The 18,293-nt window shown below is 43.1% G+C and overlaps 2 protein-coding genes across 2 annotated transcripts in view; one reads left to right on the forward strand and one right to left on the reverse strand.

The window, feature by feature from the left end:
* The window catches only part of SCPEP1 (serine carboxypeptidase 1), a 27,506-nt gene extending 25,349 nt beyond the window's left edge, over positions 1-2,157 (reverse strand). Inside the window, exon 1 of the mRNA XM_060253435.1 lies at positions 1,896-2,157. Within this exon, the coding sequence (XP_060109418.1) occupies positions 1,896-1,962 (67 nt within the window). The 5' untranslated portion in view covers positions 1,963-2,157. The remainder of the gene's footprint in view (positions 1-1,895) is intronic.
* Positions 2,087-17,987, forward strand: COIL (coilin). The gene is made up of 8 exons (XM_060253434.1): positions 2,087-2,288; positions 8,127-8,541; positions 9,295-10,429; positions 10,869-10,955; positions 12,254-12,301; positions 15,472-15,541; positions 16,954-17,042; positions 17,789-17,987. The coding sequence occupies exons 2-8, from the start codon at positions 8,282-8,284 to the stop codon at positions 17,876-17,878; spliced, it is 1,779 nt and encodes a 592-aa protein (XP_060109417.1). The 5' UTR covers positions 2,087-2,288; positions 8,127-8,281; the 3' UTR covers positions 17,879-17,987.
* The last annotated feature ends 306 nt before the right edge of the window (positions 17,988-18,293 follow it).

Below are 18,293 nucleotides of genomic sequence, written 5' to 3' on the forward strand. Positions count from 1 at the left end.
GTTGCCAAACCTAACTTTTCCAAAGACATGCTTTTTGCAGGGTATCAGCACAAATAATTAAAAATGACCAGAGCTCCTTAATTTCATTCAAACATATAATCCTTTAAGGTGCAGACCTCAATGGGTTTTCTTGTGGCTTAATTAAATATTGCATCCATGAAACCTGGGCTTCTCTGAAATGAGTAGCTGTTTCCCTCTTGCTCTGCTGTAAACCACAATGGCCCTTCTGTTTCAGCAGTTATTAAAGTTGTCCCTGGGCCTAAATCTAACTACATGACAGAAAGATCATTCAGCCACCTTGCTAGAATCAGACAATAGCCTCCAGCTTCAGTATTGACATGCAAAACGCAGGAATGGAACTAGTTTGAGATTCATTGATTTTAATAGGACGTGTCCCTATACAAAGTAGTTTACAAATAGATCCCATTCATTTGAATTGAATCTATTTTTCAGCAAAAATGTCCTGGACTTCAGTTGAAGATCCAGAACTAGAATGTTCATACAGAGGGCAGCACTCTACTTCTAAGCAGCACATGACAGTGTTACACCAATAGAATGTGGAGCTGCAAGTTAAATACAGGCACGAGCAGCATCCCTGCAGTTAAAAAAATAGGTGTCAGAGGAAATTGTAATCAGTATAGAGCCAGCAACAATGGTGCAGGCAGCATCCACTGAAATCTCATCTTTCTTACACATCTAGGCAATCAGGTGGCTCAAGCCATTTATGAAAGCTGTAAAATTTTAAAAATCCACAGCCAAGGAAGGAGTTACTACATACTCAGGGAGACCTCCCAGTTATGTCTTTCATTTTAATGACAGTAAATGAACAAAAAGAAAAGCATCCTGGCAACACAGAGACGGTTAAGGACCAAACCTGCTACAAGAGTTCTAATCCGGATGGCTAGCCCAGTTTTGCCAGCCCTTGGAAGCGAAGTGCACTTGGATGGGAGGCCACTGAGGAAACCCCAGGTTTGAGCATAGCAGAGATTTATACTAGGGATGCCCAGTCCCGCACAGAGCCTCCCAGCTGAATGCTGCTTGCCTTGAAAACCCCATGAGGGGTCGCCGTAAACTACGATTTGATGCCACTTTCCACCACATCCTACAAGAGGCCCAGAAGAATGGAAGTTGGCCAGAGAGCCAGATAAAAGAAAGGGAAAGAGAGTGATGGGGGAAACTGTGCTGATCAAGCCCTACTTTATAGAACCCCAGAGAAGGAGAGTTAGGTAGAAGGAAGAAGCTTCCAAATCATTTATGACACTCCCCCTTCAATTCTTCACAGTCCCCCAGCTTGTAATAATACTCAGCATCATTCATAAGGCACTTCACAGATGTTGTTTTGTAACTTTTACCAGCCCTGTAAAGTAAGCAACTTAACTTCCCTCATATTGAATGGTAAAGGACCCTGGTTTGAGCATAGAAGAGATTTATACTAGGGATGCCCGGTCCCATACACAGCCTCCCAGGCATTGTTCCACCCAGTTCCGTGCCACAGATTCAGGATATTTCCTTTTGCATCTAGTCACCTGGAGGGCTCATAGGAAAGCAAAACCAACACAAGCAAGGATTTTGACTAGCTGCCTGTTTCAAATAGTGCCAGTGACACCGACTCTTCTCCCCCCTGCCCCCAATGTAGCACTAAGCAAACACCCACATGGGAACCATCAGAGACAGTTTTGTCAGGTCAACGAAACCAGCAGACCGGACACAAACTTCTGCTTCATGAAGCCTTTTTTAAAAAAGCAAGCTGTTTCCCCGGAGGAAGTGAAACTACACTCTCACATACTTGAATTTGAAAGATCCAAGCGAAGCTATCCATTATAGGCTTTACCCAAAGACTTCCTTTATAAACCTGTCCCCTCTCCCGGCAACGTTCGTGTACTTTTGGAACCCACCTGAACTGCAAGCCACCAGAGAAAGCAGCAGCGGCAGCATCACCGCCAGGCACTGCTTCGCTACCATCTCTGCGAGTATCTGGGGAGTTCCACGGTCGGAATCATATGACTCCGGCTTCTAGTCAGCTGCTTTTCAAAGAGGGAAGTGGCGGGGAGCCGGGATTAGTGAAGGAACTGGCAGGCACTCGTGCTGCCCAGCGGCGCCCTCTTTCCGCCTCCTCCGGGGAAGTGCAGCCGGAGCATTCCCACGGCCACTCCCCCCAAGGCTCGACACGTGATCGTTGTACATATTTCGCATTGTGAGCTGGTGGGGTGGCGGTCTTTTAAAACCGAATTCCAGGGGCACCTTTAATACCAGCAACAACATACGCTTTTATGAGCTCATTTCTTCAGGTGCATATTTGGCAGCAAATCGTTGCAGGCTTTTCTAAAGCAAATTACAGAAGGGGGGAGTGGGTGGGGGACAGAGAGAGGCTTGATGTGAACCTGTTGGACGTCTTGCAGGTGTGATTCTCTGCATAAGAGACTCGTACTATGGCGGGTTGCCGGCACTGCTATCCAAAAGCCGGCGGCTGCTTTATTTCAGGTTGCAGGAGCCTGGATGTGTCGAGTTGGCAGAGTTTGAGGGGAGAATTTCACAACTGTGCGCAGAGCGGTACTTTTTGTTCTTGCTCACACGCGCCCTGCTGTTAATGCTGGTTGGATGCCTGCATGGCTGGATGGATGAAACTGATGTTTCTAAGCGGGCTCTCAGCTCGGATTCCCAACATAAATTAAGTTGGGGTTAGATGCATGCTACAGAATAAAGTGAGGGAAAAGGCTGGGCCACTTCAGACTACAGGTGGGGTGGGAAATCCCTCTTTTAGTGTGAAAACTCCCTGGACATAAAAAATTAGCTCCTCAAGAGAGAGAGGTTGCACCCTATCCCTTTGTATACCACTTACAAGGAATAATTACCATAGGGGAGCTCTTAGAATGAAGTGTCTGGATTCAAAACGCCACAATGCATGTCACTTGCCTTGAAAAACCATATTCCTACTATAATTCTTAGATTTTTATCCCCACTGTTTTCATTGTGCCGTCTTCTACCTTTGTACTCCACTCCCTTTATTGTTTTAGGATATGACTTGCCTTAGACAGTTTCCTGTTTGCACTTTTCCCTCTTTTCTCTAATCCTATTCCTAATCCTAGTCTTGTTGCATTGTTACTGGATGTCGTATGCTGTTTGATTGAATTTTTTTTTAAAAAATATTTTGTAATCCAACTTGAGTCTCAGTGAGAAAGGCAAGTTATAAATGTGACAAATGAAATAAACGTGCTGTAAAATGTTGTTCAGTCGCACAGTTGAGTCCGACTCTTTGCGACCCCATGGATAAAGTCACACCAGGCCCTCCTGTCCTCCACCATCCTCCGAAGTCTGCTCAAATTCGTGTTTGTTACATCAGTAACACTGTCCAGCCATCTCATCTTTTGCTGTCCCCTTCTTCGTTTGCCTTCTGTCTTTCCTAGCATCAGGATCTTCTCCAGGGAGTGCTCCCTTCTCATTTGGTGGCCAAAGTATATGAGCTTCAGCTTCAGCATCTGACCTTCCAGAGAACAGTCTGGGTTGATTTCCCTTAGGGCTGACTGATTGGATCTTCTTGCAGTCCAAGGGACTCTCAGGAGTCTTCTCCAGCACCACATCTCAAAAGCATCTATTCTTCTGCGCTGGCCAAGGTGTGTTGCCAAGGTGTGTTGGGGCCAGATGCCATGATCTTAGCTTTTTTGATGTTGAGTTTCAAGCCTACTTTTGTGCTCTCCTCTTTCACCCTCAACAAGAGGTTCTTTAGGTCCTCCTCACTTTCTGCCATTAGAATAGGGTCATCTGCATATCTGAGGTTGTTGATGTTTTTCCCAGCAATCTTAATTCTGGCTTGTGCTTCATCCAGGCCAGCATTCTGCATGATGTACTCTGCATATAAATTAAATAAGCAGGGTGACAATAAACATCCTTGTCGAACTCCTTTTCCTATTCTAAACCAATCAGTAGTTCCATATCCCATTCTGACAGTTGCTTCTTGACCCTTATACAGGTTTCTCAGGAGACATGTGAGGTGGTCTGGTACTCCCATCTCTTTAAGGACTTGCCACAGTTTGTTGTGATCCACACAATCAAAGGCTTTAGCGTAGTCAATGAAGCAGAAAAAGACGTTTTTCTGATACTCCTGTGCTTTCTCCATAATCCATCGAATGTTGGCAATTTGATCTCTAGCTCCTCTACCTCTCCGAAACCCAGCTTGAACTTCTGGTAGTTCCCGATCTACGTACTGCTGAAGTCTAGCTTGTAGGATCTTTAACATGACCTTGCTGGCATGTGAAATGAGTGCAATGGTGCGATAGTTTGAACATTCCTTGGCATTACCCTTCTTTGGGATTGGAATATAAACTGATATTTTTCAATCCTGTGGCCACTGTTGTGTTTTCCAGATTTGCTGACATAATGTGTGCATCACTTTAACAGCATCATCTTTTAGGACTTTGAACAGCTCAACTGGGATACCATCATCTCCGCTCGCTTTGTTGTTAGTAATGCTTTCTAAAGCCCATTGGACTTCACACTCCAGGATGTCTGGCTCAAGGTCATCGATTTCACTGTCATGGTTGTCTGGGACACTGAGATCTCTTCTGCTTCTGTTAGGTCCCTACCATTTTTGTCTTTTATCATGGCCATCTTTGCACGAAATGTTCCCTCGATTTCTCCAATTTTCTTAAATAGATTTCTCGTCCTTCCCTTTCTATTATTTTCCTCTATTGCTTTGCATTGTTCCTTCAGGAAGGCCTACTTATCTCTCCTTGCAGTTCTCTGGAAATCTGCATTCAGTTGGATGAATCTTTCCTTTACACCTTTGCCTTTCGCTTTCTTTCTTTCCTCAGCTATTTGTAAAGCCTCATCAGACAGCCACTTTGCTTTCTTGCATTTCTTTTTCTTTGGGATGGTGCTGAATGCTGTCTTCTGTACAATGTCATGAACCTCCATCCATAGTTCTTCAGGCACTCTATCAACTCTGGTTCCTTAAACCTATTCTTCACCTCCACTGTATATTCATAAGGGATGTGATCAAGGTAAAACCTGAATGGCCTAATGGCTTCCCCAGTTTTCTTCAGTTTAAGCCTGAATTTTGCGATGAGTAGCTCATGATCTGAGCCACAGTGAGCTCCAGGTCTTGTTTTTGCTTACTGTAAGGAGCTTCTCCATCTTTGACTGCAGATTTCTGTGTTGCCCATCAGGTGAAGTCCACGTGTAGAGTCGCCTTTTAGGTTGTTGGAAGAGGGTGTTCGCTATGACCAGCTTGTTCTCTTGACAAAACTCTATTAGCCTTTGCCCGGCTTCATTTTGTTCTCCAAGGCCAAACTTGTCAGTTGTTCCGGTCACCTCTTGACTTCCTACTTTGGCATTCCAGCCCCCTATGATGAGGAGGACATCTTTTTTTGGTGTTAATTTTAGAAGGTGTTGTAGATCTTCATAGAACTGGTCCACTTCAGCCTCTTCTGCATCGGTGGTTGGGGCGTAGACTTGGATTACTGTGATATTGAATGGCTTGCCTCGGATACGGACCGAGATCATTCTGTCATTTTTGAGATTGTATCCCATTACTGCCTTCCTCAACTATAAAGGCCACACCATTTCTTCTATGGGACTCTTGGCCACAATAATAGATGTAGTGATCCTCTGAGTTAAATTCACCCATTCCCGTCCATTTTAATTCACTGATTCCCAAGATGTTGATGTTCAGTCTTGCCATCTCTTGTTTGACCACATCTAGCTTACCTTGATTCATAGATCTTACATTCCACGTTCTGATGCAGAATTGTTCTTTGCAGCATCGGACTGTTCTTTCACCATCAGACATATCCACAGCTGAGCGTCCTTTCAACTTTGGCCCAGCCGCTTCACTGTTTCTGTGAAATGCTCTTCCCCAGTAGCATATTGGGCACCTTCTGACCTGAGAGGCTCATCTTCCAGAATAGCAGAATAGCACCAGAAATGCCTATTGTTAATTTAATGTCAATTTTAAACTAGAATGATTTTAAGACTAATGTTGATTTAAAAGTTTGTATAATTGTTGTATGGACATGTTGTTAGCCGCCCTGAGCCTGCCTAGCCGGGGAGGACGGGATATAAATAAAATCTATTATTATTATAGCTCATCTTCCAGCGCCATATCTTTTAGCCTTTTGTTTCTGTTCATGGGGTTTTCTTGGCAAGGATACTGGAGCAGCTTGCCATTTCCTTCTCCAATGGATCACATTTAGTCTGGGTTCTCAGCTATGGCCTGTCCATCTTGGGTGGCCCTACATGGCATAGCCCACAGCCTCATTGAACCACGCAAGCCCTCTTGCAACGACAAGGCAGCAATCCATGAGAGGGGTGCTGAAAAGTAGGTTAGGCTTCATAACATTATGAAATGCATAGGAGCATTTCCTCCATCATTCATTAGCTTTACCTCCCAATACACACAATGCCAAGCAACTTCTCCTCAGAGCCTGAGAGAAAGAGGCGGATCCAGTGTTTCTCTGGGGGGTTCATGGTTAAGTGATGAGTTGAGTCTAGTCCCTTCCCACAATTTAACCCAGTGGTCCTCAACCTTTTTGAGCCTGTGAGCACCTCTAGAATTCTGACACAGTGGGCACAAAAATAAGATGGCTACCATAGGAGGCACAGCCAACCACAAGATGGCAGGAAAAGAGATTGTGCATGTAACTCTTCAACATTTCAGGCAGAAGCCTTATTTAACTTGATTCCTTTCAATCAGCACTGCCAATTAGAAGCCCTGTTTGGGCAAATCCCCACTTGGTCCCACCCACTTTCTTAAAAAAAAAACCAGTTGGCAGGCACCAGGAAAGGGCACCACTTTGGGGGATGCTGCTACACCATGGTGGCTATCCAACTGGGCCACTTTTCAGCCTTGAAAGCATAATTTAATAATGAAACCATGCTAGGAGTACAAGAAAAGACAGCATGTTTAACAGAGTGATGAAATTGTTAAATCAGTAATTCCAGAGTGTCCACAGTAGCAGCTGTGAGCCAGATAGCCCAGATCTTGGAATGTGAGCAGGTCTGGCCCCAGTCAGTATTTGGATGAGAGACGGCCAAAGCCTACAAGGCTCGCAACACAAAGCCAGGCAATGGCAAACCATCTCTGAACACCTGTTGCCTTGAAAACCCTAAGAGGAGGCCATATTTGGGTGCAACTCAGCGCCGTAGCCAGGATTTCACATTTGGTGGGGCCACAGCAACATTTTTTGTTTGAGGGGGCCAGGGGACCACCTGGTTTGGTCCTAAACACTTTCTGCTTCTCAAGTAAAGTGACAGCACCCCCCCCCTCCCATTTGTCTCAGTAAACCTTCCAGGGGGATCAGGCTGCAAGTAGGCTTCCCCCCCACACTGTGTCAATCTGAAGCACATCCCTGCTGTCCTCTCTAGCCAGGCAAAAGTGAAGCCTTCTTCCCACCCTCCCAAAAGGCTGCCCCCCTTAGATTCCAAGACCCCCATTGCCTCTGGCTGCAGCTTGTTTTGAGTGAAACAGCAGAGAGGAGACTGGCAGCAGTGCTACAGTAGTAATGCTGTATTTGTTCAGAGCAGGTGCAAGTGGTGATAAGCAAAGGAGGCAGATTGGAGGCCCTCCAATGGAGGGGTCATACAGATAGAAGAGGGAGGGGTTTGAATGAAGTGGCCTGGGCCTCACTGTAGCTACAGGCCTGGTGCAACTTGTTAGTACTTTCCACCACAACAACCATGTTAATCTACTACAACAATTAAGCAAGAATCTTGGGGCACCTTAAAGGCTAACAAGACTTTATTCCATTGTAAGTTTGTACAAACCATGAAATTTAATGTCAAATTAAAAAGTTAGTCTTTAAGGCGTCATAAGACCCCAGTTTATTGTTATGTAAATGGTTCCACAAAAACAAAAAAATCTGCTAGATACCCTGAGCTTGTCAGATTTCAGAAACTGAGCATGGTTGACTCTAGTTAGCGCCTGGATGGGAGACTGCCTGGGAAGTCCAGGATTGCTAAACAGAGACAGGCAGTAGCAAACGACCTCTGAACGTCTCTTGACCTGAAAACCACAAGGGGTCAGCTAGGATGTAAGGGGGGGTGAGAAACGTTAGCCTGGCTAGGTACAGCTCAAGAGAAACATACTAGCAACAACAATTACCGTTATCGTCAAATCAACCTTTGCTTTATAGTGTCTAGAATCCGGAACATCACAATTCATCGTCATCGCCGACAGAGGGCGCTGCCCGCGAAATCCTGTTTCCCAACACGCACGCCCGGAGTGCGTCCTCTTTCATTTACTTTGTCCAATGCAGCACGCCGTAGCTGTTCATGTTTTTTTCCCAATATGGCGGCGGCCTTTGCGAGTGGCCAGGGCTCGGTGCGAGTACGGCTGCTTTTTGATTATCCGCCCCCGGGAAGCCCGACTTGTGGATTGTGTTGGCTGCTTTTGGAGCCGAGTCAAGTGCGCCTTGTCACCGACTTGAGCAGCCTCATTCGGGATAAGTTCGGCTTCAGCCGCCGCGCCAAACTCAGCCTTTTCCTCGACGGGGCTCTTTTGCCGCCAACGGAAAGTGCACGGCTCGTGCGGGATAACGACTCTCTCAGGTGGGAACCCTTCGAAGGCGCCTCAAAGGAAGGCGCGGGAAGGCCGAGCCCAGAGGGGAAAAAGGATAGAGGATGGGTGGGAAAGGTTAACCGGCGGGGGGAACCTGGTTAGCACTTTGTAATACCATAAACATTTGTATAATACTTTATGAGATCGCATTCCCGAATTAGGGGTTTTAGGGTTGCCAGCCTCCAGGTGGGACCTAGAGATCTACTTTTACAGCTGATCTCCAGCTAGCAGAAATCAGCTTCCCCGGAGAAAATGACTGCTTTGAAGGGTGGGCTCTGTGGAATTATACCCTGTTGAGGCCCCTCCCCTCCCCAACTCTGCCCTCTCCCGGGTTGGGTGGTTTTTGTTTTTTTTAACATGGAGAAACCAATGGACTTGTGCATGTGCCTAAGTCAGCACATGATTAGGATGTTCCTTGGCAATAAGCTCCAATGGACTTGGTGCACTATATTCCAAGTCGTCATATATAGCATTGGGATATGTTGTGTGCATATTTATTTGGGAGTAAGCCACACTGAATGTAGTTGCACATAGACATGGATGAAATTGGATTGCTAGCTGTCCACAGAGCACTATTAGTTCTTAAGACAGCTGGACTAGCAAGAAGACATTTCTGCTAATCAATAGGATTTGCATACATCTTTGTAGAACAGATTAAAGGTGTATTACTGATGTATTAATGATGTATTAATTCTTAGAATAATACATATACTCTTAATTGTTTTTGTGTGTTTTCTTGACAGAGTTAAATTGGAAGAGGTTATTGGAGAAGACAGTTACAGTGCAACTACCAATGGTTTCACAATCCCTTCAAAAAAAGAGAGGAAGCGACAGAGGCAAAAGTTGGAGGCAGAGGATTCTAACAGAGAAGATGAACAGCACAGAACAACAAAGAAGAGTAAGAGGAGCCTTGACAACTTTTCTAGCCAGGAAGAAAACAGTGCAAATCAGGGTTCTAAAAAACGTAAGGAAAAAAGGAAAAAGATGACAGAAAGAGATTATGCTGTGGGCAGCAAAAGTGATGGCAGTACTTCTCATTCCAGAAAACTTAAAAATCAAGTCAGCCAGGAGAAAAAGCAAGTGGCAGAGAACAAACTCAATAAGCAAAAAGCACAAACACTTGAAGCAAAGAACACTTCACAAAAGACACTTTCAGCAACGAAAAATACAGTTGCAAAACCCAGCACAAAGAAAGATGGAACCTCAAGTGAATCGTTTACTTCATCTGACAGTGATGATAGTGTTGCATGCACCAAACAAATGCTATCACATAAAACTAAGGTGACAGCACAGCACACACAGAAATCTCAGTGTGAGGATTCTCCTGTGAAACCCACTTCTGCCTGTAAACTTGCTGCTAAGCCTAAAGTTGGAGATTTGCCTAAGCCAGCAAAAAGTAAGGAGGCTGGGGGTCAGTCCTCTAGTTCGAATTCTGATTCCAGTTCAGAGGAAAAGGAACAGCAGCAGAGCAGTAGCTTGAAATGTAAAATACCCAGTAACAGACAAGGAACTGTATCAGGCCTGATTTCAAAGACCAAACCAGAAACTTCCTCTTCAGAGTCTGATAGTTCCGAATCTGAGACTTGCACTGCCAAGAGGACCAGGACAAATACTATATTGAGTCAGTCCTTGAGAGAAAATAGTGGCAAAAAACTGCCAGCTATTACTTGTGGACTTACTACAAGCCCAAATGATGCTGGAAGGGGACGTGGGAGAGGTGAAATCACCTTTTGGAGAGGACCTAGGGTTCGTGGGTGTCGTGGGGTGGCCAGGGGAAGAGGGAGGGGAGAAAGTCCTTTTTTCTTTAATTACAGCAGTGAATACCAGAAACAAAAGCAGTTAAATGAAGCAGCAACCAACACTTCAGTTATTATCCAGGTGAGTCTGATGAGCACTGCTTGCTTTCACTGATACCCAATATGTTTGGTGACAAACCATTATTAAATAAACATAGATCACAAAATTAAAAGTAAACAAGGTGTATGGCACATGTAACCACAAATATAACAGTATCCTCCATTAGATACTCTTCCTACCCCCTTCCACAGTTGCCGTGTTGAATCAGACCATAGTCCACATAGTGGGGCATTCTGTTTCTAGCATTAGCCGTATAAATGCCTCTGGATGCTGGCCAGGAGACCCTGATGGTGATTTCCACCTCCTCATGTGCCCTGCCATCTGGAAATCAGAGTTATAGTGCTTCTGAATAGGGAAAGTCCCTCACAGTTTTGACATTTTTAAAAATCTCCTATCCCTTTTCATTAATGTATTTAATTGGGATTAATCTCTAATGATGTCTCTAATAATTGTTTAATAGAATCCAGTGGAAGTTCCGAAGAAAGACTATAGTACACTGCCTCTGTTAGCTGCTCCCCCACAAGTAGGAGAGAAAATAGCCTTTAAGGTATGAAATTTTGAATTGGTGTTTGCAGCATGTGCCAGTTGTTGGTTAAAACATGGCATAGCAATGCTGGTGGCTAGAATTAACCTACATAGGTGTGTTGTGTTTGCACATTTTGTTGGTATGTTTTGTTAAGTGAGGTATAGTTTCATGTACATACATACTTGGATTATTAGCTTAGTTCTGGTATGCTGTTACCAAACCTGCCAGTGAATGTGTTGCTTACAAAGCATGGGAACTGTGATTCTTCAAAGATGGCATGCTTGCTGTTATAGCCTACACAGTGTTGGCTATGTGAATCTCTTTGAGAAAGGTAGCCTAGAAGGAAATTTAACAGATTGCTTCTTGATGTCTGTTAACCTTGCTAAAGAAAAATAGGTTTTGTATATATCATCGGAAAGCTTGTGTATATTGTATATATAATTGGAAAGCTTGTCTAAAGAAGTCCCAAAAGACTGCACAGCTTCTCAGGCAAATTATTTTAACTTGTAACTTATACTAGAAATGAAAATGTTTCAGTTCCATAAGCTGTCAAAAAGAAACTAGTTATACTTCCAAAATGGAAAACAGCTGCCAGGTTGAAGATCTCACCATTATTTCTCCTGAGGGTGCTGATTCAGTCACAAACAGCTAGAACAAGTGGTTCTTGTGTACATGCGTCTTGTGAGAGAAGCTATTGGTGAGACGCTTATGTTTGTGTGGGAACCAACCAACTCCCCCTAAATGAAAGGTAATGGTGGTCAGGATTTAAATATTTTATGCCTGGTCAAATAGTTGTTTCAGTCAGTTCAGTATAGTCTCATCTGATCATCTGCAGCTCTTCCTAGTTTCAGGCAGAAGTTTTCACCAGTCTTGCATCCTGCAGTGCTGTAACTCAGCATGCCAGGCACTGAACCTGGGATCTTATATATAGTGTCCCTTCCCTGCCCACATTTGCTGGGACTTGTCTCCATCTCACCCCTAGCAGAATTCATGGGGAGGGGGGAATGTGAGTGAGTGAGAGGGTTTTTTCCCCTGATTGATAGTACGAAAGTCTTCATTTATTTGTTCTGTGTCAGTTGTGCATCCTTAGGTTCATGGATCCATCTATGCTCTTAACCAGCCCTTAGTCGTTTCAAGAGGTTGGGATTTAAATCAGATTACTAGTGAAGACCAAATGGATCATTCTGAGTCCCAGGAACTGGTTACTGGGAATCAATGTTTTAATGGAGCAGAGTGGAGACAGGCGCTTAGCGGGATGATGTCATTTGTAAAGTCCACAAGCATGACTGATATTGTAAGACTTTATTTTCTTTTAACAGCTTTTGGAACTAACTGAAAATTACACTCCTGAAGTATCTGAGTACAAGGTACTGCTGTTCACATTTTGGTATTTTCTTGTATATCTTTTTAAATACTAAAATAATGATAGGTAATAAAGCTGGCTTACCTTTCAGGGTTGCTGAAAGGCTTTTTGAGGTAATATATGCAATGAATTTGCTTGGGGAAATACCATATATTTTAAAAGTCTGGTTCAGTCCTGTCCTCAAATAAATTGGCAATAAGGTAGGACTGAGGATCTCTGTCTGATCTCAGTCAAATGCAGGTTGAAGTTTAGTAGCTGATGATGCATCTTGGGGAACATCTATGCAGCCTAACCACCTGGCCTTCAGGATGCAGTGTTCTAAGATGGACTAATTTCGGGGTCTGTTACACGAATATGTTTTCTGAACTGGTATGCAGTGACTCTGACCCAGCCTACCTATCCTCAACCAGTAATATGTTGTTAGTCTTTCCCTTTAGCATGCTTAAGTTACGAAGCATTTTAGTTTGCACCAATACGGTTAGCTACCAGTATTGCTAAACAAGCATCTTATCTAAACTCCTAGCAAGCAAAACACCCAGTATGATTCCTAGTAAGCTTCACATGTTGACCAGGTACCTTAATGCTGAAGCCAAGAGAGCGTCCATAAATTAGTTGCTGATTTTAGTTGCTTAGTTGCTGATTTTAAGTTTTGGATGAAATGTGACAGTTTGTCTGTCTGGGGTGTGGATATACAGTTGAGGCAGCAACAGTTTTTATCATGATTTCAATCTGGCCTTATTGATCCCAGTATGCAATTTATCCTGTGGAGGGAGTGAAGTTACATTTATGCCGTCTTTTATCGGGAGAAACTATACTGTTTTATTTGTTCTAACCATTTGTTATTTTCTATTTATAGTTTAATTATTTATGTTTAATTTATGACTTACACCACCCTGAGCCCTTTGAGGGAGGGTGGATTATAAATTTAATAACTTTAAGTAATAATAATAATAATAATAATATAATACAGCTGACAAATATTTTCTGTGCTGGGATCGATAACTTGCATTTCTTTATTTTTGAAAAGTGTACTGATAGTTTTTTTCTCTTGGTTTGCTGTACTTTTTTCTTAGGCTAATTAACAAAAGCAGAGCAAAATGGGTTGTGCTAACAACACTCTCTGTGTGTTTTTGTACTACATTGTTCCCATATAAAGGCATTCTTGGGCAACATCTACATAGTTATATGCTCCTGGGCTATGCCTTGTTACTGTAGAGTCTCTGCTTTTGTAATATGGGCCATTTAGTAATTTGGGCCATTGAAGCTGCAAGTGCAGTATCACAGGTGTTCCTTTTGAGGAGATCAGACAACTCTCAAGTTAGGTCAGCTGTACATTGGTAACTGCCTAGTTATAAGAGCTAACTGGTCTTTTGTCCTTCCAAAAGGGGGGGAGAATCCTTTGGTTTAAACTCTCCTAAGAGAAAATTAAATGATTAAAAATTGCAGGATTAAAGAACAAGCTTCCCTAAGTCAGAACAGTGGTTTTTCCCCCATCATTTTAGGCTCTCTGTCTTACCTGAAAAACAATCCCTTTTTCTGAACAAGAGGTATTTTGGCTTCTGAATTGGCAAAACAGTTTCGAGCAGCAAGGTCAGTTCTCATAAAAGAGCATTCTGACCCTATACATTACAGATATCTTTTAAAAAATGCAGGCATAGTTCATGCTGAAGGCTGACGTACACCTGTTAGAGGTCAATCTAAAAAACTTCTGAGGCCTAGAAAGGCTAAGAGAGCCTCACTGTCACAGTAGTGGTTTTTTCCCCCTCTCAGTGCATTTTGGGACACATTGGTTTGGTGTTTCTTTGGGTTAGGTGATCTTTATTGTTGAGAAAACCAAGGCCCATAGCCATGGGGCAGGGGCTTGTAAGGACACTGCCCCCATCTTCCAGGCTGGGTCTGGAACACCCTGCTTCTCTCTCTCTCTCTCTGTGCCTCTGCCATGGCTGGGCTGGGCTGGCAAAGCGACAGCCAGAGCCAGGAGAGCTGAGCAGGGCGCAGTGCAGCAATTAAAGCAGCAGGTGGAAAGGAGGGAGTCAGAGGAGCAGGAGGCTGCCTGGAATGGGCCAGGGAGGGAGGGGGGGAATAGATGGAGCTGCTGGCTGCAAAGTGCTGGGGTGACGGAAGGACCCCCCCCACACCTGTTTTTATGCAAAGTGCGGTCCCTTGTTGACTCCAAAGTTTTAGGGCTGGCTGCCTCGACTTGGCCACTTTCAGATCCTCTCGCTTTTGTCCATACCCAAGAAATCTGAGAAGTGACAAGCCCTGCAGTGGATGGGAAAGAGTGCTCCCCAACTTCTGAAAAAGCCCTCCAACTTTTAAAATCCTGGCTATACCTCTGAAAAAACAAGGTTCTCCTGTCTGTGAAGTTACTTTGGCCTCTATTCCTTGTTCATGCAACCAGAGTGGTGAAATGTTTGGAACTCACTTTGATATATGTTGATTTGATCTATCAGGGTTTCCCAGACTTTCCCCCTCTGTGGCCCAGTTATTTTTACACCACTCCTTCCTGGCCCACTAAAATTTGGGGGCAGAGCCAGGAGACTTTGGGAGTGGAGCCGGGAGACAGGAAATGATGTCTCCCCACCTGGCGGGGATACTGCAAAGGCAGACAATCTCCCTTCTCCCCCCCTTTAAATACCCTGGTGAGGTGTTTAAAGGTGGAGGGAAGCCTGGAGCTCCCTTTTCCATTTCCCCGCCTGGCCAGGAGATGGCAAAGACAGGCGATCTCTCTCCCCCCCCCCTTTAAACACCTCACCAGGGTATTTAAAGGGTGGGGAAGCCCAGGATCTCCCTTTGCCATCTCCCCGCCTGGCCGGGAGATGGCAAAGGCAGGCGATCTCCCCAGCCCCCATTTAAACACCCCGCTGTAGTGTTTAAAGGGGAGGGAAGCCTGGAGCTCCCTTTGCCATCTGCCCACCTGGCCAGTGGGTGTTTAAATGGGGAGGGGAGCCTGGGCGCTGTCTTAGTCTCCCCGCAACCCAGTGGTCAGAGATCCCTGGCCCGAAGCTGGGTCATGACCCTGCCGATGGGAAATGCCATGATATATGATATATCGATTATCACTGCCAGCATTTTGTTGTTGTATATAAATGTGTCCATCCTGGGCAGACAAAATGTGGAAATTGCTCTTGAACAATACCACTTTTTATCTTTTTATCTGACTTTTTTTTAAAGGAGGCAAAAATAACCAATTGGAACCCCACAAACAAACAGCTAGAACTTGAAATTCTTTCTTTTTCAGCAGGTAAGTATTATAGAGCTGCATAGCTAAGCATTAATATTTGTTGTTCTTATGAGCATCATACTCTATCCCCTTCGAAGTCTTTTATATTTCTCACTAATTCTTACATTAATCTGGTTTTAACAGCAAACTAATTATAGAAATTCTATTCCTGCCAACTGTCAGTAACATGAATAACACTGTCATCTGATTAAAGAAATCTTAGTCTGTTAATAATTTGAGTTTGTTGTGACAGTTTTCCAGGAGCTAGACACCACCCCACATGATTTTCTGTCCCAGTTTCCTGCTTCCCACTTTACACTAGGGTTTTTTTACAATGGGATTTTTTAAAAGGGATGTGGTGATGAGAGTCTGGGCCTAACTATAAACCCAGCCAAGCCTGGATTGATAATAGGTAAACTTTTAAGGGGGAAAAAGGTTATTCAGTTTTTAAAAGTAAACAAGAGCAAAGTTGATTCCAAAATAAAATACACAACTGAGGTATTAACATTAACCATTAACATATCTACCAGGAACTGTGGGATATAAAGGAAAACCTTATCTCATGAAAGTATAATGACAGCATTCCTCTGCAATTTAGTTACACCCTAGGCCAAACAAATCTTCTGGAATATGGCATGCCTTTGTACACTCAGTTCCCCAGATAGGGGAAGTTATATCTGATGCCTCTACATATCTTTAATTCATACTTATGTCAAACTAGCCCTTCAGCAACTCCTCTCTCTCTCTCCCTTTCCACTGACAAACTGTAACTGACTAGATCTCCAGTTCTTCCCATCTTAACTGTTTCCCAGCACCCAACTATTGGCTGCTTCAAAGAACCCAACTATTGGCTGCTTCAAAGAACTGCTCTCATTGGTTCCTTTCGTTGCTGGCATTCATTTCTGCGCTTTGCCTGTCATGTTTCTCAGCTAAAGGAATTCTTGTTTGCAGACCTAATATTTTCATTCAAATGCAGATATAGCAGTGGAATAAAAACATTAGGTGTGAAACAAGAAGAATTTCTGGTTTTTTAGATGATGCATGTGTCTGCAGTAGGTAGCACCTTACGTGTTTTCTCCCCTGCATGAGAGATAAGAGGAAATGCTTACCATCTTCAGTACTTAAAAATATTTGTTTAAAAGGATATTGAGCGCCTTTCCTTATGGTGTGGGCCTAAGGCTTACATATATATGTCATAAAGAAGACACTATCTTAAAACAGTGCTAAAGTGCTGACATTACAATAATCATAGTAATTTATTGTTCTTGCGTAGGGCTAGTATTTTTAATATATCAGATCTGCTAAATCTGTTACCTGCTAATCGGGGAACATTTTTACTTATCCAAAAGGAGTATTTAAATAAAGATTATAGCCCTAATTATGAGTACCTTTGTGCAATATTTTAACAGTACTTTTTTTTAATGTGTATTTAGTGGCAAAAGAACCTGGAAAGTTTGATCTGGTTTACCAGTCTGCAGATGGAGCAGAAACTATAGAGTATGCAGTTTCTCAGGATAAAAAGGTAGCGTATCAGTTTATTTTGGCAATCCTTCTGGATTATCCTTGAAAAATCCTTCTGAAACTTTTCATACTTAGTCTGTAGGGAATGGTTCCATGTCTGTGGCAGAAAACACTTGTTTTTCAGGATGCAAGTTTGCAGCATACAGGGAAGGTGGCTGGATGGGGATTGGGAGATTCTACAGTCCTTCCATTTTACTTTGCGCAGTCTGTGCGTATTCTGAGGAGTAGAGGTTCTGCAGGTATACTTCACGTGTGAGTGCTGTATCCACAGTGGAATTGGATAGTTACCACTGATTTTTTTTTAATTGGCACCTGGTATAAACTATGGGTCTGTAGTACTACTAAAATGAGTGCTGCATCACGTTTTGGAGCCTATGTTGTAAATTACAGGACAGAGGTTTACGCGCCTATATATATATATATATATATATATATATATATATATATATATTAGATCCCTCCCTCCAGTACAATAAAGTATAGATATTTTCTCACTTTGGCTTTATAGATACTTAACAGGCTACTGTTTTGCTTTTGTTCTCAATCTGCAGAGTATCACAGAGAGATAGAAGGGAAAACTATAATTCTGAAAGCATTTGTATTGTGCACTAGCCTTGTTCACTTAATGTTTTTTTGTAGAAGTTCATGTTTTTGATAAATGCTTTTGCACCACAAGTATTGAACACATTCAGTACTCATGAAATTTCATGTACTTATTTTGCGGTGTCTTATGTTTTTTGTTTTCAGATAACCGAAAGTTGGAACGCGCTGATTGAGCCAAGACTGATCATTGATCCTCCTAATAGTGGACTGAGTACTGAAAATGGAAATCCCTAGGATGTGATCTTGTTTTTCCCATGTATAAATAGTCTGAACTGCTTTCCTTTTGGTTCTGAGCATAGCATACATACACTGATGTTTTTAAATAAATGATTTCTAAAAGTAATTATGGCTATCTTTTTAACAGTTTTTCTTTTGTTTAACTTCTTAAGAACTGAAAAGATGGTCTGCTGTGAAAATGTCTGAAATGACTGGTGCTTGCACAGGGGATTACATTTACCTTTATCTTTATATTTGAAATGCGCCACTGCAGGATTGTTTCAATTGACTTACATGTGAAGCGGATCATGTCCCTAGAATATTTTGAAAATTCAGTAAGCTTAAGGTGATACATAAACCCAATTTGGTTGGGTGGGTGTTGCAAAACTATTTGGCCGTTTTTTAAAATCATTACACATTCTCTGTGGTTCTC

This window comes from Heteronotia binoei, chromosome 13 (genome assembly GCF_032191835.1).
Source record: "Heteronotia binoei isolate CCM8104 ecotype False Entrance Well chromosome 13, APGP_CSIRO_Hbin_v1, whole genome shotgun sequence".
NCBI classification, from domain to species: domain Eukaryota; kingdom Metazoa; phylum Chordata; class Lepidosauria; order Squamata; family Gekkonidae; genus Heteronotia; species Heteronotia binoei.